At 51.7% G+C, this 24,676-nt stretch overlaps 2 protein-coding genes across 2 annotated transcripts; one reads left to right on the forward strand and one right to left on the reverse strand.

Moving 5' to 3' along the window:
• Positions 1-257: 257 nt before the first annotated feature.
• LOC135999838 (olfactory receptor 14A16-like) lies at positions 258-3,107 on the reverse strand. The gene is made up of 2 exons (XM_065653413.1): positions 2,998-3,107; positions 258-1,212 (listed from the first exon to the last, which is right to left on the reverse strand). Exons 1-2 carry the CDS (start codon positions 3,105-3,107, stop codon positions 258-260), a joined length of 1,065 nt encoding a protein of 354 aa, XP_065509485.1.
• A 10,160-nt stretch (positions 3,108-13,267) lies between these two features.
• LOC135999894 (olfactory receptor 14J1-like) lies at positions 13,268-14,263 on the forward strand. Its single transcript, XM_065653468.1, has one exon. It carries the CDS (start codon positions 13,334-13,336, stop codon positions 14,261-14,263), a length of 930 nt encoding a protein of 309 aa, XP_065509540.1. The 5' UTR covers positions 13,268-13,333.
• The last annotated feature ends 10,413 nt before the right edge of the window (positions 14,264-24,676 follow it).

Here is a 24,676-nt window from a genome sequence, read left to right on the forward strand (position 1 = left end):
GATGGACCTCAGACTGAAAAAAAAAAAAAAAAAGCTGTTGTAGGTTCATTTATTTCACTCAAATACAATGAGAAACTCCTCATTTACACAAACTGTCTCAGTCACACAAGATGTGAGGATACTTAATGGGATGTCTAGTGACATTACTTTGAAGACATCATCACATGAGGAAAAGGAAAAAAAATATAGCAAAGGAAAGACAAACTCAGCCTGTCATGACATACACTGGGAGCAATTTTCAGAGAGAATTAAGCAGCCTATGGCTGCTGAAAACATCCAGTCATCAGCTTCCTAAGAGCATCCTTGAGCTCCTGGTTCCTCAAGCTGTAGATGAGGGGGTTCAGTGTCGGAGGTACCACTGAGTACAGAACAGACACCACCAGATCCAGGGATGGGGAGGAGATGGAGTGGTGTTTTAGATAGGCAAATGCACCAGTGCCGATAAACAGAGAGATCACAGCCAGGTGAGGGAGGCACGTGGAAAAGGCTTTGTGCCGTCCCTGCTCAGAGGGCATTCTCAGCACAGCCCTGAAGATCTGCACATAGGACAGCAGGATGAAAATAAAACTTCCCAAAACCAGAAAACCACTGAAACCAAGAAGCCCAAATTCCCTGAGGTAGGAGTGTGAGCAGGAGAGCTTGAGGATCTGGGGGATTTCACAGAAGAACTGGTCCAGGGCATTGCCCTTGCACAGTGGCAGTGAAAATGTATTAGTTGTGTGCATCCCAGCATAGACAAACCCAGTGGCCCAGGCAGCTGCTGCCATGTGGACACAAGCTCTGCTGTCCAGGAGGGTCCCGTAGTGCAGGGGTTTGCAGACGGCAACGTAACGGTCATAGGCCATGACCGTGAGAAGGGCACACTCTGCTGATATTGCAAATAAAAGGAGAAAGACCTGAGAAACACAACCTTGGTAAGAGATGTCCCTGGTGTCCCAGAGGGAATTGGCCATGGATTTGGGGACAGTGGTGGAGATGCAGCCCAAGTCGAGGAAGGAGAGGTTGAGCAGGAAGAAGTACATGGGGGTGTGCAGGTGCTGGTCAGAGGCTATGGTGGTGATGATGAGGCCGTTGCCCAGGAGGGCAGCCAGGTAGATGCCCAGGAAGAGCCAGAAGTGCAAGAGCTGCAGCTCCCGTGTGTCTGTGAACGCCAGGAGGAGGAACTGGGTGATGGAGCTGCTGTTGGACACTTGCTGCCGATGGGCATGGACACTGTCAGAGGAGGGAATGAAAGCGACACATTAGCGGAAACTTCTCTGAGCAAAATCAAAGCCATTTCTCACACACCCTCCCCTGCTCCACACCCCCTTGTCCTTTTCCAGACCTTCCTTCAGCTCCGTGGCTGAGCCCTGGGTGGTGCTGGCTAGAGGTGACGTGAGGAGCAGGGTCTGTGCCCGCTGGCTGCCCAGGAGTCAGCCCTGCTCTGCAGCAGGGGTCATGGAACGGGGGCAGGGGCCAGTCCTGGGGTTCAGCTTTGTCAGATGGAACCACAAGATGTCTCACCCTTACCTAAGGTCTCAGCATCTCACGTTTAGCCCAAGACACACATGGCACATTGCACAAACCCGACAGCATTTTCTCTGCTGTAGCAACTCTGCGTTTCTCTGTGTGCCTTTCAGAAAACACAAAGATGCTGTAGGACAGGTTTGCATCCTGGAGCGAAGCTCCCAGCTTGGAAGGACACCTGAAGGATATGTCCAAGTGTTGTAATGACGGCATTTGATTCAGGGAGATTCAGCTCATTCCCCAGCCCCACAGACTGCATTGCCCACACCCCACAGGGCAGAGGAAAGCTGGGACACGTGTTCCCATGGACACACCTGCAGGAAAGGACCCACAAGATCAGGCTGTGACTGCAGCTGAAACTCCCATCCCCAGAGAGCCTGACAGCAAGAACCAGATCACAACAACAGTGACCCAGAGCAGTGGAGCAAGAAGGAAAATGCGGTGAGGGTGGGTGTGAGAGAGGCCAGGGCAGAGGCAGCCGGGCACTCAGACAGCGTCACCCTTCCCCAGCTGTGCAGCCACCTCCCACACACCAGCATTGCCGGGCAGCTGCTCTCAGCCCCTGTGCTCTGCAGAGGGAACTGGAGCTCTGGCTGCACAGGAGCTGCTTCATGCCTTGGAGCCCCCGGCCCTGAGGGCAGAGGCTTTGCTGGGTGGGAGAGGAGGTGAGGGGGCTGCTCAGAGGAGGGATCTGCACTGCGGGGGATCACAAGGAGTTTTCTGTGTTTTGCCTCCTATAACAATTCCGGGTTTAGTTTCCTCGAATTTCTGATCATTTCCCTGCTGCCTAGAGATTCTCCCCCTGGGAGGTCTTGCCATGTGTCATGTCTTTTCCCTGTCAGTGCTCACATACTCCATCCCACCCTCTGTGCCCTCACCCTGGCTCTACAGATCCCCTGCCTGTTGCAGGGCACTGCCTGGGGGCATCTTCCTGTTTGCAGCTTGGAAAACAAGACAAATCAGACTAAAGCTGAGGGGTCCAGCAAAGGTGATGCAGGTGCTGTCCACAGCCAGAGGAGTGGTGAAGGGATGTTGGGTGCCTTCTGGCAGATGTACTCATCGCTCAAAGTTGCAGTTCAGGAGTCTCAGTGACTTCTTTAAGCATGAGGGCTCATTTTCTTTTTATCATTTTGTGCACCTCCCAAGCTTTGGGACAGGAAAATGAAAAGAAAGGCTCAGGAAAGCATCTTACCTGTCTGGTAATCCTTGCATTGATCTTCTTGAGGCATCTACTTGGAAAAAGCCCTGGGGGTGATCTGGAGCTGTGAGCAGCCCTGACCCACACAGCTCCCTCTCCACAGCACAAGCTCCCTTCCTGCCCTCATAGGGGTCGCTCCTTCCTCCCACAGCTTCTCCCCTCAGTGCCATGGGGATCTCCCTGGGCAGGATGAGCACTGACCCTGGCAGGTGGCAGAATCCCTGCCCCGGCACAGCCCTGGGGTGAAGGGACCCTGATCTGCAGGACAGCCCTGGAAACACCTGCATGCTCACCCGGCTTCACAGCTGTTCAATATTGCTTGAACAAGAGGCCCGTCCTTACAGATCCCACAAACTGTGCCTGTGCTAACTTTAGGAGATGCCTCCAGGACGTACAGCTGCATTGCCCTGCACCCAGAGACTTACCATGGCAAGGGCTGCAAAGATTTCTGCTCCAGTGAGCTCTCAGTCATCCTCCCAGTCCTGACCACCTTCAAGGTCTCTCTGCCTCGCTCGTCTCCCTGAGATCCCCAGGCAGAGCCCTCAGCCCTGCTGCGCTTTGCAGAGGAGCTGCTCCTGGGCAGAGCTGTCTCTCTGCAGCGCTGCCACTTGCCATGAGCTCCCTCTGTCCCAGGAGCCCAGCCCAGCTCAGGAGCACAGGAACAGCCCAAGGTGCTTTAATGATCCCTCTGGTGGCTTTGGCGCTGAGTCCATGAACCTCAGACACAGAGAGGAAGTTGAAGTAACCTCTCAAGAAGTCAAAGTCTCGTTCAAACTCCAAAGTTTCTTATAATGTTAATGGGTCCCACTGAGGAACACTACTGAGGAACTGACCCCAGCGTCTGGTTAGAGAAGGAAACTGGAGGCAAAGATGACAGGTCAGGAAAAACAAGGTGAAGGTCTCTCTGATTATCAGGAAACCTGGTTGTGTTTCATTAACCAAAGGGCCAAGCCCTGAACCCCAACCCTGGGAAGGCAGATCCTGTTCCTTCCACATTGCCCAGGGCTGTTCCTGGGACAGTGTGATGTGGGGCTGTGCAAGGCCAAGGGCAGGACTATGGTCCAACACCTCCCAGGTTCCTGGCTGGGGACAAGGAGGCCATGAGGCCCCTGTGCTGTAAGGACAAGGTGTCTCCTCACAGGCATCAGAGGTGGAGACAACAGCCATAGCTGAAGGGAGAAGGAGCTCATGTCTGTTGGGGGCTTTCAGCCTCTTTACATCCGTGATCATCTCCACGACAGCCTGTGCTATGGTGTGGCATCACCTGCACCTCTTTCCCTGCAGGCTGGAGACATCCCCCCTGCTGCCCCACCTTGCTCTTGTCTGAGCATCTTCCTTCCTTTGCTGATCTCTCTCCATCCTCCCCAGCTGTTCCTTGAAGCACAAAGCCTTGGGCTGATGCAGACTCCCTCTGGGTGACCGGCTCCACCACAGCACTGCCCTTCCAGTCATATTCCTTCCTGCTCATGTCTGGCCAGAACCTACCCAGTTGCACTTTGTGGCATTATTTCTTTCTCAAGCTCTTTCCCACTATGAAGAAAACCTCCACCATCTCTGAAACCACCCTTCAAGCACTCTCAGGCTCCTCCTACACTGCTGCAGCCTCCCCAGCGCTGCTGGGCCAAAGCAGCCCAGGTCCCTCAGCATCCCACACCATGTGCACAAGGTCCTGAACCCTGCCTTGGCAGAGCCCTACACTCTCCAGTTCCTCCCTAGCTCTCCAAACTGGGAAGCCGCACACTGGCACACACCCGTGTGTGTGGGGTCACACCAGTGCTGAACCGAATGGGATGAGAACTCCAGGTGTCTGGGTCCCCACGCTCCTCCTCATGCAGCCCCATGTGCAGCTGCCTTGTTCATGGTGAGCGTGCAGCACGGGCTTGTGTGGCGGCCCTTGTAGTGCCCAGGCCCTTCTCCTCAGGGTCCCTGCTCAGCGTGTCAGGTCCTGGTCTGTCCTGATGGATGGGGTTATTCTCCTGCCCCCATACAGCTCATTCAGAGCTTTCAGATGGTGGAATCCCAAAGTTTCTCAAGGTCTGGACCCTCCCTGAACTGAAGATATATTTGTGGTCAGCTCTTGATGTTTACCTGCAGATGGCTTATCCTGATGAGGGTGTCTCTCCAAAGATAACAGCATGAGGAGTTTCAGGGCACTACAAACAGCCCCTCCTGGAGAAACTGTGGAGTCTTGAGGGTCTGGTGCTCATCATGCCAGAGGTCTGGAGTCTGAGGGGAAGTTGCCCTTTATGTGAGGGAGCAGCAGGAATGTGTGGAGTTCTGCCTGGGGACAGAGAATATCAGCTGAAGAGCTGAGGAGTCAGCATGAGAGGGCAGAGCAACATGGGCAATGTTGTGGTGGGTGGGCATCAGCAACAGACTCACTAATGAGGAAGAGGAATTAGATGAGGCCTCCTTCAGACAGATGAAAGTAGCCTCATGTTTGCAGGGCTGTGTCCTCATGGCAAACCTAAGATATCCCAATATTTGCAAGGTACCAGCCATCCAGGATGGGTTTGGAGCTCATTGACAACATCTTCCTGACACGGGTGACTGAGGAGTCAGTGAGGTGAGGTGCCCTGTGGGACTTCCCACCTACAAACCAGAAAGAGTTGGTCAGGGATGTAGCAGTCAGGGATGAGAAAGGAGAGTTGAGGCTCCTGGAAGATGATAACAAGGCAAAGAGCAGGATTTCAGGAGAGCAGGCTTTGGCCTGCTGAGGCTACTACTTGGGTCCTACAGGATATGACCTTGGTGTCTGCAGTGTTTTTTCTCTCATGTTTCCTCTCTCCTCTCTCCCACCTGCTGTTGTGCAGTGTTTTTTACCCTTTCTCAAATACAATATCACAGAGGTGCTGTCAGCATCACTGAGTGGCTCAGATTTGGCAAGGAGTGGGTCCATCTTGGAGCCAGCTGAAATCAGCTCTGTCTGACGTTGGTCAAACCCCTGTTGTCTTCTCAGAGAGGTGACAACTGTAGCACAGCCACACTCAGCCCAGTTCCAAGACTTGGCCATGTAAACCCAATACAGGGTGACAACGTGTTGGATTTTACAAACTCCTTGACCATGAAGAAGAAATGGAAAAGATATTCTATCAGCAACCAGAGGAAGTCTCCAGTCAATGAGCAGGTTCCTATGGGGAACTGTAATTGCCCTGGCATTCACTGGCCAGGCAAAGCGGCAGGTGCCAACAGTCCAGAGGATCTTGGGCCAAGTTCTTAACACGGCTGCCTGGTGGGTCAACAAGGGTGATGCTCACCAGGATCTGGAACTGGCAAACAAGGCAGAGCTGGTCGAGGATGTGAACATCAGTGTCCACCTTGGCTGGTGTGAGCAGGAAACAGTGGGGTCCCAGGCACCAGAGGGGAGGGAGGAAGGCCAGCAGCAGAGCACAGGCTGGTGGGCTCCAGAGGAGAAGACTTTGACATGACTGGGGGTGCTGATAGAGGCGGTGCCAGGGAAGCAGCTCTGAAGGCTGAAGGAGCTCAGGAAATCTGACAGGCCTTACAGGACAGCCTGCTCTAAGAACGCGAATGATCTCTCTGAGTACCCATGAGAAGTAGCATTTATCTTGTGAGGCTGCTCGTCTGAACTGATGGAGCTCCAGGGGAAAAAGGCAACACACAGAATGTGGGAGTGGGTCAAGCTGTAAAGGAGGAATTTAGAAACGTTTTCCATTGATGTGGTAATGATGTCACAGCTGCCCTGGACTTGAAACCTGCAGAGGAGGCTGAGGGCAGCCAGATGAGCTGACACTGCTTCCCTACAGTAAAATAACCGACCAGGGTAACATGGACCTGCTGCTGAACTTTGTAAGAGTAGAAGCAGACAGGACTGAGGTACTTCACGGCTTCTTTGCCTCCATCTTCACCAGCAAGGTCTCCTGGGGCTTTGTTCCTGAAGGCAGGAGTCTGGAGAACACCCAGGAGTGGATGGGGCTCAAGTCAGGGGTTACTTGAGCAAACTCAGACACCATTACAGAAAAGGAAATGGGTCATTTCACCAGCTCCCTGAACACAAGTATCGCTGTGCTGTGGCACCTGACATTCCCAGGAACACCCACCTCTTGGTCCAGAGGAGTGTGACTCCTCTTGAGCTGTCCTGACCTGTCTCCTCACTCACGCGGTGATTCAGGCACCCACTTTTCTGACATCTTCAATCTTTATCAGGAGACGCACCAGATCAATATGAACAGGAGACTGCTGAGACCACCTGTTCTGGAAAGGGAGGGAAGGACGAGCAGGGAAGGAAACAGAAGAAATACTGGTTTATGGCTATTTATTATGGAAATGCTCTCTGTTTGGCTGTTCCTGAAATCTCTCTAATCACCCACACCAGACTTGAAGCCTTTTGGAAAATGATGCACAGAGGATTGCCATGAAAGGGCATTTTAGATATTAGTGAGTCCTCTGGTGCCGTGATCCTGAACTGCAGCTACTGAAAGAATGAACAAAGCTCTAAGAAAGTGAAAGGCAGAAGCAAACCCCAAGGTTCTGAGGGTGTTTGGGACCCCACGAAGGGCCATCACTGACACAGCTGTGAAGGAAACAACCAGTCGAGGTCCCTGTCCCTGGAGGCTGGTGAAGCAAAGACTTGGAGACACTGGTTACAGGTGGTGAGGGCAATGTGGAGGTGGCTCTGGTACCATGTCAGCCCTTGATGCTTGTTTATACCCAGAATGGCTGAGCCCTGACCCCTGGGACCTTGCAAATTTTTCTCAAATGTTTTTCAAGGCTTTGCCTGTGGACAGTGTTTTGTGTTTTGGGGGTGGGTTTTATGTCAAGTGGTGTTTCTTTAACCGCAAGGCTCTGGTTTTCTGTGGAGTTGGAAATGCCTGTGAGTTCCTCACAACTCATCCAGCTTCTTTCATAGACCAGGCAATGGTCACCAGTCACCTCAATGTCCCAGTCCCAAACTTGCTTGAACCCTCTATTTGGATCTGTACCCCATCACTCCAGGATGTTCAAGCATCCACCAGGTTCATGGATGGTTCCTGAGGACCATCCAAGTGTGGGCAGTGTAAGAGAGGAGCAGAGCAAGGTCAGCTCATGGGCCATGGCTGAGCACAGCCACCCCCAGCAGCAGCCATTCCCCATCTCCCAGGCACAGCCATGCCCACAAGATGGAAATGTCACTACCATACACGATTAGCCCAAGAGAGACCTTCCTTCCATTTTCCCAGGAAAATCTTCCTCCTGTTGCTCCTCCACCTGCAGACACCAACTATTTTACATTTCTGGGCTGAGACCTGGCTGTAAGGGTTCAGTAAAGCCATCGGCCATCTCATTGTTTCTCCCTGACATGCTCTGACCTTCTCCCACACCTACACATGGCCAGTCACGGCCGCTCAGGGTCTCCTGCTCCTCAGAAGAGGCCTTGAGCTTCTTGGTTCTTCCTGGTGCTTATTATAAACTTCCTCGCCCTCTCCAGAGCCCATGCTGAGCTTTCTTGTCCATAACAGCCCCTTTATGACCATGTGTTAGTAAGTGGTTGTCTTTTTATGATCATTTGTGCAGAAAGGGCAATCCCAGGAAATCACCAATTACATAAAAACGGATGCCGAGTGAAATGCCATGAAGACCTGATGAGTTACCCCCGTGTCTGTGTCTCTCCTGGAAGGAGTCTGTCCCGAGAAGGGGATCCAGCTTCTGCCAGTCTCTGGAGAGGCAAATGAGCAGTGTCCATGCACCTGGGGAGGAACAGGGTGACTTTTGCCAGACCGCCCGTCATCTGAACCACTTAGGGGCTACCACAGATGCAGAGTACTATTTTACAGATATGTAAATATAAGCATGTTAAACTTTTTTTTTTCTTTAAAAACTGGCATTCCTTGATAAATTACAAAAACATTTGAAGGACTTTTCATGCCTTTTAACATGATTATCCACAGAAGGCCCACCAGCATTGCGTCTCAGGAAACTAGATGCCAGAGTTCAAGGGAAGGATGGTTTGGGCTCTGTCCTGGGATCTGGGAAACTGGAACGTGCTCCCATCTCCCCAACACCCTGCCCTCCTCAGTGAGGGCTGTGAGACATCCTGCCAGTGAGGTCTGAACTCTCAGTCATGACAAGTATCTTATGTCTAACTGCAGCCAATGGTGTCCTGCCAGCTCAGGATTGGAGCTTCCATTCCTGGAGGTATTTAAAAGATGTGGAGATGTGGTGCTTAGGGATATGGTTCAGTGGTGGACTTGGCACTGTTTGATTTACGGTTGGACTCCATGTTCTTGAGGGTCTTTTCCAGCCTAAATGATTCTATGATGCCACGATTCTATGATTTGGGTTGAAACCATTTCAACTCCCATCACCTCCAGCTTCCCTCAGAGGCTGCTGTTGTGTGGCACAACTGTCCTGGCTCTCCAGGCAGGTTGGACACGGGTTTGGTGCCTGCATTGGAATTTTTCCTCTTCCTGGGGTAAAAGACTGTTGAGGAGAGATGGTTGTAGAGATTTGGGTCACAGAGGTTTGAAGCAATCCTTTCAAAATCTGAGCAGGCTGAGCTTTGGAGCCGAGGGACAACAGAGATGCTCTCAAGGATGTTTTAGAAGAGTGGTACTACCAACTAATAGCAGTAACAGGGAACTCCTTATTCTCACTAGTGATGATGATGAACTAAAGATCTTTAATTTCATTCCTAGCAGTCATTCTTGCTTTTCAAAACAGCTACTACACCTTAGTAGTTGTGTCTTGAAAGAAGTTCTTAGAACAATGCTTTTTCTCTCACTTTTTTTTTTTTTTTAATCATTTAATGAGTACACATCTTGGACAGAATTACCCCAAAATCATCCTTCTTTCATAACTTTTCTCCTTTTTTTTTTTTTTTTTTTTCCTGTCGTGAGGTGGAGGTGGCATAGGAGAATAGTTTCATTTTTAGCCAAAGAAGGCCAAGGAGCAGATGCCAGCTCAGTGCAAAGGCACAAAGGAATCCAGAATCTTTATGTGGTGTCCACTGACACACACTTTCACCTGCATTTCCAGTCTCTGAAGTCCCAACTGTGCAGCGGAGACTGGAGTTCTGAGCTCCCTTCATCTGCCCTGCGTGACACGTCAAATGAAACTACCCCAGTCAAATAGTTGGTTTTGATTCTCTTCACAGCCCGAAGCACCACATGGGTCAGGAGACAAGCCAGACAAGGAGCTGGTCAAGAGCCTCGTTTCCATTTCTGTAACGATGGCTTTGCTGCCTGGCTGATGTGCAGACTCTGTACACGGATGCTGACACCTGTTGAGCAACCTGCTCTGAAAGGATCAACAAGGTGGGCATGAGGACATAGCAAAAAAGAAGATGCTGGGTTGGGGCAAATGAAAAGGGATGCACAAGATGTGGTCAGGACTGTTTGGGGGCACTTGTAAAGCAGTCCTGGACCTCATGTGAATTACTTCTGTGGTCAGAGAGATCCTGAGAGCTCTACCTCAATTGAAAACATGAAGGGGAAGGAAGGACAGCATTATTCAGGCTGTATGAGACCTCGGGAGGTGTCTTGACCAACCTCCTGCTCAAAGCAGGGTCAGACCAGATTACTCAGGGCTTTATCCAAACACATCTTGGACACTTTCTGGGGTAGAGTGGATGTGCACTCCTGGGAAACAGCTTCCAGTGCTTGACTGTCCTCAGGATTGGGAAGTTTCTCCCTTTCTATAGCACCTTTCCAAGCCCAACTATCTAGATTGTTTTTACCCATCTACTTACACACCAATGCAGATCCTATTATCCTTCCTTGGACACAAGAACATTTTGGGGCATGATACTGAATGCCTTGCTGACTTCCAGGTAACAGACCACCACTGCTCTCCCCACGTCCTGCAACCCTGTCCTTTCCTCACAGAAAGCAAAGAGGATGGACAGACACAACCTGCCCTGGGTAAACCCCGTCACCTTCTCTTCCAGACACCCAGAAATGGGGTCCTAGTGGACATGTTCTGGGGCACAGCCCTTAGTTCCCCTGCTCATCCGTTGGCCATTTTTGAAAGGTGTACACAATGTGTGAGAACTGCCAGTGGTCAGAGAGTCCCCCCAGTCTCCATAAGCTTTCAAAGGTTCTGGAGAGTGGCCTCCCTGTGACATGGTCCTGCTGTCTCAGCTCCTGGGATGCTGCCCCTCCTGTCCTGTAGACTGGAAAGGATTGTGTTAGTTCCAGTGATCCCTGACTCGATCCCCATCCAGATCTCCTCCAGATTCCTGCCTTCACTCGCAGAGGCCTGGGAGAACTTGCTGAGGATGGAGGAAGAGACACAGAGAATATAAGTTCTTTCCCTTATTAATTTCATCAATGGCCACACTGTGTCTTTGTTTCTCCTTGAACTGTTCCTGAAGTAGTAACAGCTCATTATGGGGCCCTTGAATTGCCTTACAGAGCTAGACCGAGTTTTGATCTGGACTGTTGCTGTGCTTGGAGGCTGCTGTCCTTACCGACCAGATGAACTAACTTCTGCCACCCTGCCTTGGCAGTTTATTCCGTCTGTGTCACAGCTCTGTCTGCAACACTGACAGCTCCAGCTCAGCCAGTCAGGTCCCTGGCTGAGGACATTGCCTCCCATCTGGGCTGAACCACGCCAGCTGTGGCACCAGCCCAGCTCTGACCTGCCCCAAGGAAACCTGGTACCAAGTGTCCAAGAGCCCATGGGTGCAAAGGCTTTGCTTCAGAGCACAGACATGACATGGCCAAAGATTGCTGAATGTATTTCTAGCCCTAGGACGACAAACCCAGAAAAAAATACCTAAACTCATTCAACTGAGGATATTCCTCCACTCAGCGTGGAGATTTTAGATCCTTTGCTGCAACATTCCTGGTGTCCTGTCTAATGATGGGACAAGAAAAGATGATTCTCATACCAATTTATTTTCTAATAGAAAGAATGCAATGCTGGAAAGAAGTGTCTCTGCAGAAGAGCGAGAATCAGCATCACTGATTACTTGAGGTTGTTTTAAAGAATGTGCCCCTAGAGCCCCAGGAACACCACAAGGGAGCCAGGATGGACCAGAGAAAGGGACATCATGGCTGCTCCTGTGCTGCTGAGCTGGGCTGGGCTCCTGGGACAGAGGGAGCTCATGGCAAGCGGCAGCACTGCAGAGAGACAGCTCTGCCCAGGAGGAGCTCCTCTGCAAAGCGCAGCAGGGCTGAGGGCTCTGCCTGCAGCACCGAGGGGACAGGAGCCAGGCACAGAGAGGGAAACGCAGTCTGGGGTGGGCGGATGCAAAGAGATCACTGGGAGAAAAATTGTCACAGATATTAAGCCTGTGGCTGCAGTGCATTGCATCTGCAAAGCATGGTAGGATCTCAGAAAGCTGTCACATTGCAGAGCCTGCAAGAGATGTAAGTACAGCTCTCAGAGATTCTCTGATCGGAGGAGGAGGATGTGCTGCAGAGCAGGGATTGCCTTCTGCACTGTCAGAATGACAAGACATGAATGTTGCATTCTCCCAAGGATGGCTGTGGGGTGAAAATATAAATGAGCACCCAGGGGTGGCCAGGGCTGTCCTGCAGAGCAGGGTCCCTGCACCCCAGGGCTGTGCCGGGGCAGGGACTCTGCCGCCTGCCAGGGTCAGCGCTCAGCCTGCCCGGGGAGATCCCAACAACACTGAGGGGAGAAGCTGTGGGGGGAAGGAGAGACCCCTGGCAGGGCAGGGTCCTTCTGCTGCTTGGTTACAGATATTACTATAAAGATAAGCAGCTTTCCCATGTCTGTCCTTTCAGTTTCCTATTCCAAGGCTAGTGGAAATGCGAGTGTAGGAAAGGATAAATGCAAAAGGAGCTCTCAAGTTTTAACAAGTCACTGAGACTCCTGAACTGCAACACTGAGTGATCAGTACATCTGCCAGAAGACTCGGAACATCCCTTCAGCCACTCCTCTGCCCATGGACAGCAGCAGCATCACATCTGCTGAACCCATCAGCTTTAGGCTGACCTGTCCTTTCTACCAACCTGCAAACCTCTGCTCTCAGCAGTGCCTGGGGGCTTTTCAGGGTAACACGGCAGTGTGATCAGCCTCCATCTCAGAAAGGTGCCAGCCCAGGGCAGCTGGGAGCAAGACAGAGGGACAGAGCAGCTGCCCTCACTCTGCACTGACCCACAGGCATTCTCCTGCCTTGCAGGACTCGCTCTGTACTCCCTGAGTGCAGCAGAAATTCTGAAGGTTTCTGACACCCAAGAACAGTCTCCAGGGGAGTTGCAGGATTGGTCTAGATGATCTTTCGAGGTCCGTTCCAATGCCTAACATTCTGTGATTCTGTGAAGCTGTAAAAATCCCAAACATTTCAAATTTAATTTTACCGTCCTGTTTCATTCTCAGTTACATTGCAGATGCTGACAGGCACTTCTTCACCAGCAGCAGTTTCAGATGACAACTTTGAACCCCAGGACTGACCCCTGCCCCCCGTTGCCATGACCCCCTGCTGCAGAGCAGGGCTGACTCCTGGGCAGCCAGCGGGCACAGGCCCTGCTCCTCACGGCACCTCCAGCCAGCACCACCCAGGGCTCAGCCACGGAGCTGAAGGAAGGTCTGGAAAAGGACAAGGGGTGTGGAGCAGGGGAGGGTGTGTGAGAAATGGCTTTGATTTTGCTCAGAGAAGTCTCCCCTAACATGTCACTGTCATTCCCTCCTGTGACACTGCCCCATGCCCAGAGATAGCAAATGTCCAACAGCAGCTCCATCACCCAGTTCCTCCTCCTGGCATTCACAGACACATGGGAGCTGCAACTCTTGCACTTCTGGCTCTTCCTGGGCATCTACCTGGCTGCCCTCCTGGGCAACGGCCTCATCATCACCACCATAGCCTGTGACCAGCACCTCCACACCCCCATGTACTTCTTCCTCCTCAACCTCGCCCTCCTCGACCTTGGTTCCACCTCCACCACTGTCCCCAAATCCATGGCCAATTCCCTCTGGGACACCAGGGCCATTTCATATACAGGATGTGCTGCACAGCTCTTTTTTTTTCTTTTCTGTGCTGCAGCAGAATATTTTATTCTCCTAGTCATGTCCTATGACCGCTACGTTGCCATCTGCAAACCCCTGCACTACGGGACCCTCCTGGGCAGCAGAGCTTGTGTCCACATGGCAGCAGCTGCCTGGGCCACTGGGTTTCTCTATTCTTTGCTGCACACGGCCAATACATTTTCACTGCCGCTCTGCAAGGGCAATGCCCTGGACCAGTTCTTCTGTGAAATCCCCCAGATCCTCAAGCTTTCCTGCTCTCGCTCCAACCTCCGGGAACTTGGGCTTGTTGTCTTTAGTGCCTGTTTAATTTCTATGTGTTTCATTTTCATTGTGCTGTCCTATGTGCAAATCTTCAGGGCCGTGCTGAGGATCCCCTCTGAGCAGGGACGGCACAAAGCCTTTTCCACGTGCCTCCCGCACCTGGCTGTGGTCTCCCTGTTTGTCAGCACTGTCATATTTGCCCACCTGAAGCCCCCCTCCATCTCCTCCCCATCCCTGGATCTGGTGGTGTCTGTTCTGTACTCTTTGGTGCCTCCAGCAGTGAACCCCCTCATCTACAGCATGAGGAACCAGGAGCTCAAGGATTCCCTGTGGAAACTAATGGTGGGATGCTTTTCAAAATAATAAACTACCCGTCATCTTCTCTTCAACAGATAACAATTTTAATGTAACTCATTAGAGGCTCAGACTTGTGTATGTGTGTGTTGGTGGTGTTTATTTCTTAATCAGTCATGATGTTTTTGTCATCCCCTTTCTAATTCACTGTCTGCTTTTCCTTTTCAACCCACTGGCTGTGTAGATATGCAGCCATGCTCTCTGTGTATTTAAATGACATAAAGGGCTGTGCATGTATTTATTTCACTGAGATTCTTCCTCCAAGACCTTTTTTGAGCTGCAGGGACAGTTCCTGTGCATGGGTGGAGGGGAAAAGAGTCCAGCATGGCAGCACTGCCAGGGAGCACCAGCGCTTGGCCTTCCAGAGCTGTTCTCGATCCACTCCCACACTCTCCTTCTCATCCCTTGTGTTGGTGCAAGGCCTGAGTGCTCTGGCAGCCTGGTCACCGTCCTGCTGTGTGTGAGTCCTGTGAGCGCAGGCAGGGACAGGCAATGGGCACTTCTGTGACACAACTGGCTTCCGGAACAGTACTTCTATAAAGGCAAGTTTCTCTTAAGAACATGCACAAGAAAGCAGCCTGCAGGTTGAAACACCAGTGTACAGCTGAACAGTGTGTGTGTGCAGGGCTGGGCACACAGCAGTGTCCTCTCACAGCCAGGCCTCCTGCCAGAGACCTGCAGGACCAGCAGAGCAGGGTCTGGGCTGTGCCCCTGTGCACTGGACACCCTGAGGAAGGAGCCTCAGGTCAATCATCATGCACTGGCCCCTCACAACCACCATTTCCAGCACTGGCTTCTCAACCACAGAGGTTGTTTTTCCCTCCATGGATGGACACTGAATGAATAGTTCAGCAGTCCGAGTTTGCATTGTACAGATGAGATGTGAGCATGCACATCATGTATGTGATGTGACATGAATGCGAGTGAGCACAAACACCATTAACTGTTCCTTGGGGTTCCATGAAGGCCTGTGGCACAAAGAAGGCCTTGAGGTCACTTCATATTGGGAGGAACACCCCATGGGAAATCACCGGAATGCAGCCCTGGGATGTGCTTCCTTTAACTGAGGTCCCCGTGTCCATTCCTCATGACGTGGGACATCTCAGATGAGTGCAGAGCAGGGTGACACACCACAGGGCTGAGGTGTCTCCCGTCCCTTGGGAGTGGCAACAGGAGGCCAGAGAGACACTATGACTCCTGCCTCTGTTTGTGAAAGGGACAGACTCTGTCTGTGAGCATCCCTGGGTGCATAAGGAGTCCATGAGGCCAGCTCAGATGTGGACACCTGACAGAACCCTGACATTTCTGTGTGTGACTCCAGGAACCAACAACACAGGCCCAGTGAGACTGATCTCAGCTGCCTTGGACAAGCTCATTGCAAGTGCTGCTGTCTGCTACGTCACCCTTGCCCGTGATTCTGGATTGTGCTCTCATAAGAATCAGGGTAATTAGAAAGGTTCTGGGGTCTTTGGAAAAGGCAGACATCAAAGCCATGTTCAAGAAAGGCAAGAACAGGCATTGGGAGAATTGCAGGTTAGTCAGCCTGCCTCTGTCCCTGGGAAGGGGATTGGACTTGTCCTCCTGTAGAATGCGATTTTAGCTCTTTTGAGGGTGATGCCAAGGTGGGTGGAGGCCTTGAACAACCTCCCCTGGTTCACCCGGCCTTGAGCAGGACAGTGAGACAAGATGAGTGAGACAAGGGCTCTCTTCAAGCAAGGCAAGGAAGCGAGATGGGTGTCTACAGCCCGCAGGGAAAGAGGGGCAGGTGCAGGACTGTGTAGAACACGCTTCAGTCTTGGTCAGGTCCTGGGGGCTAAGGAGGCGGATGGATGGGTGTGGTATTTTGAAGGTCAGTTGGGTCTCAGACGCTCATAATCCAGTCAGAAGCGCGTGGCTGTGAAGGGGACTGTGGGGTCATTTCTGTCTCTGGAGGTGACAGCCCAGCAGCAGGGACATGGCTGGGAAAGAACCTCGGCCTAAGTACCCACAGGCCCTACCCAGGAAGAGGCCTTGGAGACGGGCTGTCATGTCCATCCCACCTGAGCTCATGACGGGACAGCAGCAGGGACATGGTCGTGTCTGTCAGAGAAGCTGAAAGGCCAGCAGCAGTGCTGGGATTTAGAAGATCATGGTGAGGTGACTTCTCTCTGGTCAAGTGCAAGACCACAAGAAGACTAACAGGTTGGGTTCCCTGCTTGATGGGCATTTTCTGAAGGTGATAAAGCTTTCTCAAATAGTGGGAAAAAGCAGCAGAGAAAATAAAAGCCACCAAGTACAGATTGGGAAGTGGAGACTGGTTATCAGGAGGAAGAAATGTCACTGGAAGGGCAGTGCCGTGGTGCAAGAGGTCACCCAGAGGGAGCTGGATCAGCCCATGGTTTGTGTTCCAAAGAACAGCCAGTGAGGGTGCAGACACATCAGTGAAGGAACAGAAATGCTGGGGTGAGAACAGGTGGGGAAGGGAGATGGGTGTCTACAGCCTGCGGGAAAAGAGGGGCAGGGGTAGGACTGTGCAGAACAGCCTGTGGTGGAGATGGCAAAGGGTGCTGGCAAAGCTGGAAGGAACCAAGAGAACCCAGGTCTCTGTCCCCTTGGCCATGGCAGTTGTCTCTGCCACTGAGGCCTAGGAGAAGACATGTTATCCCCATGGCACTGGGGCCTTGTTGCCTCCTTGCAGCCCCATGGGGAAGCTGGAGGTTGTTGTACCAGTGTTGTCCTTCCCTCGGCCTTGCACACCCACATCCCACGGTCCCAGCAAGAGCCCTGAGCCGTGTGTGAGGGACAGGATCCCCCTCCCCATTGCCTGGAGGTCATGGCTTCTCCTTTCTGCTTCAGAAAGCAAACCAAGGGGTTTCTGAGTATCAGAGCCACCTAAACAAGGCCTTGGCCTACCTGTCCTCACAGCCTCCAATTATCTGCTCTAACGAGTCCCTGGGGAGGCTTTGTCAGGAACAGCCCTCAGTGGGGCCCATTAATGCTTCAAGGAACTTTGGTGTTCGCTTTTGCCTTTGGCTCCTTGAGAGCTTTGTTGAGTCTGTTCTTAGTAACTGAGCTTCATGGACTCAGCCTCATATACTCCATGGGCTCACTAAAATTCTTCAAGCCCTCACAAGCTGTGTCTCTTCCATCATTTTCTTCAAGTATTGAAGAATTATAGAGCTCATTAGAGACGTTTCAGGGGGGTAGGTAAAGAGGACATTTTGAATGAGCACTAGGGAGAAGTGAGAGAAGAATTCTCCCATGGATACTGGTGCAGAGTGTCTCCTGAGGAGGTTGGACAGGTGGGAAAAGCAGTCCCTTGAGGCCAGACACGGGATGGACACCCTTACTCCTCACCTCTCCAGCCTCCCTGTTTTGCTCATTGGCCCCCTGGCAGTTACATCACTTTTCTTTACATCAGATTCTCCACTCAAGTTTGCACCTGATTGTTACAGCTTCTCTGCATGAATTACTTCATGCTTTCCTTAGAGATCTGGATGTAAATAGGCACAAAGAGGCTTTTTTAATTGGCAAAAGCAAAAAAGATAATGAGAAAGAAAACAAAACAGAACATAATGAACAATAAAATATACTCTGTCGTTAGTTTAAGCCACTTCCAGTGAGGTCCATCACCACAATTGAAGAGTTGCCTACAGGGAGTATGAGAGTGACAGCTGAAAGACAATACAGCTTTACCTGCCTGAAGCTCAAAGCAGAGAAAGGTGACAGGCTCTGAATGAGCAAAGAGTGAGAGGAGGAAGAACCTCTGGAGAACAATGGAAAGTGCAAATGTCCAGACTGGCTTCTGACGACTGCAGACATGGTGGGTTGAATAAGGACAGGTAGAAACACCTGGATGTTCAGGGGGATTAAATACACAGTCTCATAGGCAGAGTTCTGGAAATACAAGCACAGGGTAACTACAATATTTCTTCTCCTGCAATTCATACATATTGTAAAAATCCATATTTTGGCAGGACAGAAATTCATGGACATTTTATTTAAAATATTGAATCATTTTAGCTGATGAGTAAGTTGTGGGTTTGTATTGTTTGTTTGTTTGTTTGTTTTTTGAAGAACTGAGAGCAGTTCTCATGTTTTCAGGCAGAGCTCCATGGTCTGACCATAAGCCCCCAGTGCAAACCTCCAGAGGCCCCAGTGTACCTGAGGTATCTGCCTGGGACTGGCAGTTATCACACAAGACTGATAGAGCCCTGTCGCTTCCATCATGTACATCTGGTCTTCAACACTTGTACACTTAATTAGATAAGTTTCAAGTGTGGAGTGAAGGAGGAAGGTACAGAAAGAGCACTTAGAAGAAGTGATAGGAGAATTCTCCCATTGATACTGCTGCAGAGTGTCCCCTGAGGAGGTGTGGACAGGAAGGAGCAGCAGTCTGCTTGAGGTCCATCACTGTATGGAGAACCTGCTCCTCACCTCCCCAACCCCGCCATGTCTCTCTGTACGCTTGACTGTGTTAGAGGAAAATATTCATCCATATGACACATGTAAGGTTTAGATCCCTCCCAGACATCTCCTCATCTCCCCAGTTAGCCCAGAAAGAGACAAACACACACAAATGGGTCTGGGATGGACTATTCTTGAGCTCGAACATCACAGAATCATAGAATATCTCAAGTTACAAGATCCCCATAAGGATCAATGAGTCCAGCCCCCTGCTGCTCGCACAACCACGTAACATTAAACCACAAGACAAAGAGCATCGTCCAGACACTCCTTGACCTCTGACAGGCTGGGAGCCGTGACCACTTCCCTGGGGAGCCTGTTCCAGTGAGCGACCACCCTCCAGTGAAGAACTTCCTCCTAATGTCCAATCTGAACTTCCCCTGATGCAGCCTCATTCCATTTCCACCTGTCCGGTTCTCACTGGTCACCCGAGACAGGACATTGGCCCCTCACCCCTGCTGCCTCTCTGAGGAAGGTGCAGACTGTGATGGGGGCTGTCCTGCTTTTCTTTAAAACAAGACTAATTCTCTTTTAGTGAATTTTCCTTTCAGCTTATGCTCTTCTAAGTAACTGCGTATTTCTGCAGTTGGCTGCATGTCTTTCAAACACGGACTGCTCCAGAGCTGACAACGGCCAATATTGACAGTTTTACTGAGCTAACAGTAGGGCTGGTATGCAGAAAAGGCCTAGGACTAGATCTTATTGCTATAGCAGCCAACATCGCTGGTGAATCTCTTATGTCGCACAAGTGAGGGGGTTGTACTTGCAGGGAGGGGTGGACAGAACAAGTGACGCCAATTGAAAAACGAGTTGTTCCATGCCATCCACGTCATGCACAGTTTAATGCTGGGAGATCACAAGGGTCTCAGGCTCTTGGTGCATGGCCGGCATCTCAAGAGGAGCCTGCCCGTTGTCCTGCCTGCAACCCTGATCCTGGTTCCAGTCCTTGCATCCCTGAATCCAGTTCCTGCCCACTGCCGAGTCCAGTCCAGGACTTCCTGATGTCTTCCCTGCAGCCTCTGCTGTGACACCAGCCCCTGTGGCAGCATTTTGGCTACTCTGGGAAATACAATATTGGTTTTGTATATTGTGCCTTATTTGTCTCATTATTAGTATTATGAGGGAAGTTTTAATTTTTGTCTTGTTTTGTTTTTTAAATCTATCCAACTTGTAAGTCTCTCTCCCTTTTCCTCCTTTTCCCTTTCCTTAGTGGGGAAGGGAGTGTGGTCAAGAGAGAACATCAGCCACACTTTATTGTTGCCACTGTGCTCGGCGCTGGTGAGGCCGCAGCTTGAATCCTGTGTTCAGTTTTGGGCCCCTCATCAGAAGAAGGACATTGAGGCACTAGAGAGAGTGCAGAGGAGGCGACAAAGCTGCTGAGGGGCCGGAGCACAAGTGTGATGAGGAGAGCCTGAGGGAAGTGGTGGGTTCAGCCTGGAGAACAGGAGGCTGAGGGGAGACCTGATCGCTGTTCACAACTGCCTGAAAGGAGGTTGGAGCATGGAGGGTGTTGGTCTCTTCTCCCAAGGAGCAAGTGAGAGGACAAGAGGAAATGGCCTCAAGTTGTGCCAGGGGAGGTTTAGACTGGAGGTCATTAGGGACATGGGTTAGTGTTGGGGTTGGGTTATGTTTGGACTCCATGAACCTGATGGTCTCTTCTAACCAAAACGATCCTATGATTCTATGGAGAGAAGATCTGAAGGCAGGTTGGCAGCAGACCCTGAGGCTGTGCCGGAGGTGGGCACATCTGGCTCCTCCCAGCAGGAGTTTGGAAAGTCCCTTCCCAGCTGTGAGCACCAGGCCAAGGGCAAGGGGCAGAAACAGCCCCCACCCCTGAGGGCCCTGGCCCCCAGCTGGCCTCTGTCCCCAAACTACTCAAACTTCTAAACAGGCTCTCCCTCTACCTGAATGATTTTCAGTTTTAAGAAAATGCCAAACAAACGTGTGCTTCTGGATGAGGATGGAGCAGGTTCAGGTCCAGGACCAGGGCTGCTGCAGGAGCAGGTGTCTCCAGCACAGACAGGCTGGGGGGACCTGTCGACCTCGGCACCCCTGGGCCCCACCATGGCCCAGTTCAGCAGCCCTGGGCCCGAGGGCTCAGCCCAGGGACAGCCCCACAACCAGGGTCAGAGCGGTTCCTGCTGCTGCCCCGAGGGTCACCAGCCCCAGTCAGCCCTGGGCCAGAGTGCAGGTGTCTGAGCTGGGCTGAGGTGGAAGAGGCTGGAAAACAGCTCATCGGGAGGAGGCGATGGAAGAAGGTGCCGTGTGTGTGGCAGCGGGGATGAACTGACACCCTCACTTTGGTATCTGGATCAGTGCTGGGCTTGCACGTGGACTAAGCCCCAGCTCAGAGCACAAATTGCTGTTGCCAGCCCTGGGTGCCAAGCGCTGTTGCTGCTCTCTCCTCCCTGGTGTGACTCGAGGAAACGACTGCCCTGCCTGCTCCTGCCTTGGGGTTGGGGAACTCGGGGTCAAAAGGAAAGACAGACTCGTGTGGTTATGGGATCTCTGAAGTGTCCTGAGTTTGCTTTGCTAATCACTCTGTAACGTTTCCTGAGCTATTAATTCGATTATAGGCACAGGGAGGCAAATGAGCCATGAACCAACTTTCCAGTTAAGGTTTCCTTCTTAGAAAAAAAACCACTTCCATTTTCACATTGGCAACACACTGAAAGATGGACGCTGAAGCAGCATCTGCCTCTTGTGAAAACAGGTAACAACAGATGGTTCCACTCAGGCGATCCTTAGTTGCTTCCTGCACAGGAAAACTGTCCATTAATTTAATCTTTGGTGTACAGGCAGGGCCTTGCTGATGTTCCTGTGGAGGCAGCAAGCATGTGGATGTCAGGCTTTCTGCAGATTTGTGACTGAGTTTTCCTGTTTTCCCTAATAAGGAAAATCTTGCTGTGGACTCCTGAAGTCTCCCATAAGCTGATGGGTTCAGAGAAGGACGGGGAGCTGCAGTTAGCTCAGGGAGGACCAGTCAGCATCACAGGCAAAGCAGACTGGAACTCGACTTGGTGAACATTAATGGAATTTATTGATAGATGAAACTGGCCCCTCGCCCCCGTCTTTGGGCGGATCACCGTGCACCCTGAACCGATACAGGCAGGTGTGGTCCGGGTGGCCCCAGTTGCTCAGCACTTGCAGCTGGATGTAATTCACGACCCCAGGGAGCTCGTTCTGAAATGACAAGAAGAAAGGAGTCGCCTTTTCCTCTCTGGTACGTGACCACTGACAAAAGTGCTGCAACGACGGCCTCGTTCAACAGCTTCCTTCCAGCTGCCCCACTAGGGCTTTGGACCTGTCGTGGTCAAGATGTTCTTATCCTGCTCTACCTCATTGGGCCATGAGAACTAGTAAAGGAAGAAGCAGCACCCAGATGCCTCAGCAAATACTCGCCTGCTTTGGGGCACAGGCTTCCACAGTCAGAAGACCCGTTGGTGGTGTCAGGAAAATAGCTCATTGCCTTCTCTAGAAAGCCAAGGAAACAGAATGGCCTCCCTGTCACTGCTCACTGCCAGCACCAACAGAATCCTCAGGAAGCCCAGTATTTCTGGTCTTTAACTGGCAGACCAGCAGTCGTGCATCCTACGGGATGTGGCCTCTTGTGTGCACTTGGGGTCCAGACAGTCAAGCTGATTGTAGTTTCAACTGTGGCGCTTCTAAAGTGCTGAAGTTTACACCGAAAATGAAAGAGAAGAAGACTGGCAGTCCAGCCGTGTGCCACCAGGAAGTTAAATCAGAAGAAAGGCCAGCGTGGCACACGTTCAAGGACAGGGCTGCCTGTAGCCCTTTGGCAGGGAAGCCTCTCCCCATCCAGCCGCATTTCTCCTCCTCTCCTACAGTTCTCCTCCCTCTTTGTCCCCATACCTTCAGCTGGAAGGTCTGACTGGGATTCAGTGGTGCCAGGAAGGTGAACTGTCCCAGGAATGTTCCCTGCTCGTCGTGTTCTTCCTTGAAGCCCTACAGAAGGACAGGGGTGGAGAAAACAAGAGCGTCTGGCGCACCATGGCAAGACTGAGCTTCAGTCGATGAAGCAGAGGCTTATTTCAGCTACGTAGTCCAAGGACCATGAGCACAAGGGAAAGATGAGAAGCTGCAGGTGGGCAGCACGCCACACTTGCCTACTCATGAGTCCAAGCTGCCGGTCAGAAAAGGAGCAGACGCTCCCAGTGAGAGGGAGGTAGCCTGAGGATCACAAATGCCACTGGCATTGGAAGCCAAGAAGGTCTAGGACCATGCACTGTCCAGCTCCTTTTCCCTATGGCTCCTGGAGTAGCATCTTGCCCCAGAAGCTTCCTTTCGAGTGGTCCATTGAATAAAAGAGGAATACAATGGGAAGGGAGCGACTCCAACGAGCCTGTTTGTTCTGAGAGCCAGGAGGAACCTTCAGGCCACTCCACTCTTAGACCCATCTTCACCCCCTGCTTAGAAATGCTGTGCAACCCCCTGCTCCCCACTCCAGAGAAATCACTTACGTAGACAGCAAAGTCCTTTGGAGCTCCGGAGATACTTTCTCCATGGAACGCTGTCCCTGAGACATGGTCCATGCTGACTGCTCTGGGAATCACTGGCTCAGACAGCTTGATGAAGACCTGTCCTTGACTTCCTGGGAAGGGCCAGCAGCTTCCAGGATGATTTTCTGGCTGAACAAAGAAGAAGAAACTACATTGACATGGAGAAGGTTGCCCTGGCCCTCTCCCAGAGCTCTGCAGGCACCTCTGCCCTTCTCCTTCTGTGCCGTGCTGACAGTTTGCACAGCGACTGGGCAGACACAGATTGCAGGAGCAGCCTGGCCTGGTAGAAGCTCCCACCGAGAACCTGGGGCACTCTGGGACAGGAAATACTCAGCAGGGAGGCACAGGAGGAGAGCAGGTCCATGCGAGAAGGAGGCAGGAGAAGAAGCTTCGAGGAGCAAAGACGGGGGGAAAGGCAACTCTAGAGCAGCGTGTGTGGTTCATTCTCTGACCTCTGTTTTACTGCTTCTTGGTGCTCCTACCTCAAGAACAAGCTCAGGGGACCTCATGTAATCCATCACCGGCATGGAGTACAGGAAGACTTTGGCTTTGTCATTCCGGAGGGATGGAGAAGTCCTTGAATGAATGACAGCAGCCCCTGGAAATTCAAACATGAGCAGAATCATGAGGCAGTGTTGGGAGCAATATTGCACTGTTGACTTGAAAAAGCTTCTCAGTTGGCATCCATGTCCTACAGTGGGTTCCCCTCTTTCTTACTGGAATGACCCCTCTAGAACACACAGCAGGGAGTCATGGGGCCATGGAAAAAGACAAGAACGTGAACCAGGCTTTCTGTGCTTCCCATGGAGTCTGGCCCATTACAGGCTCTGTCAGTGGGGGCACTTGTTAGGGCACAAGGTGACCCTTGACTTCTCACCCCTTCTCTTCTACCCCTGGGCACGTTCCAATGCCCATCTTGTCAATCTGGACAGGAAGCGCTTTGGAACTGGTTTGTTTCGGTACCTGCTGATTTTAGGGCGTAATCAGGCATTGGGACCTGCATTTCTTCCAGCTTCTCCAGGGCTTCATTGATGATCTCCTGAACCGCCTGGGAAGGAACACAAAGGAGAGCGCCTGTTGGAAGGAAAAGGAAGGGGGCAAGCAGCTCCCCTGCAAGGCCAGCCAAGGTGAACGGGGACAAGGCCCATATCAGATGGAAGGAACACCCAAATTGCCTGGAAGCCTCCCAGGTTTGCTCTGCTGTGCTTGACGGGATCAGAAAGGGGGGCTGCTCACTCCAGTGCTCTGAATGCTGGAGCTGCGGGAAGGGGCTTTTCCTGTGGAGAGGCCCCAGGCCAGGCAGCATGGAAAGACAAGGAAGCGTGGCCATGACAGCACTTGTTCCAGCAGCACCAGCCTGTTGGCTGTGACAGGGAATGGAGTAGGATACGTGCCGGAGGGAGGATAAAACCCCTGAGTAGATCCTTCTGCCTTGTGCCCTTACCCGTCCGGTAAA

This window comes from Caloenas nicobarica, chromosome 30, assembly GCF_036013445.1.
Source record: "Caloenas nicobarica isolate bCalNic1 chromosome 30, bCalNic1.hap1, whole genome shotgun sequence".
NCBI classification, from domain to species: Eukaryota; Metazoa; Chordata; class Aves; order Columbiformes; family Columbidae; genus Caloenas; species Caloenas nicobarica.

Bases quoted from the DNA above. Each gene is read 5' to 3' on its own strand.
- LOC135999838 (XM_065653413.1), bottom strand. From the start codon at position 3,107: ATGCAGCTGTACGTCCTGGAGGCATCTCCTAAAGTTAGCACAGGCACA. The intron at 1,213-2,997 runs GTGAGCATGCAG...CTCCTCTGACAG, and splicing joins TTGAACAGCTGTGAAGCCGG to TGTCCATGCCCATCGGCAGC.
- LOC135999894 (XM_065653468.1), top strand. From the start codon at position 13,334: ATGTCCAACAGCAGCTCCATCACCCAGTTCCTCCTCCTGGCATTCACA.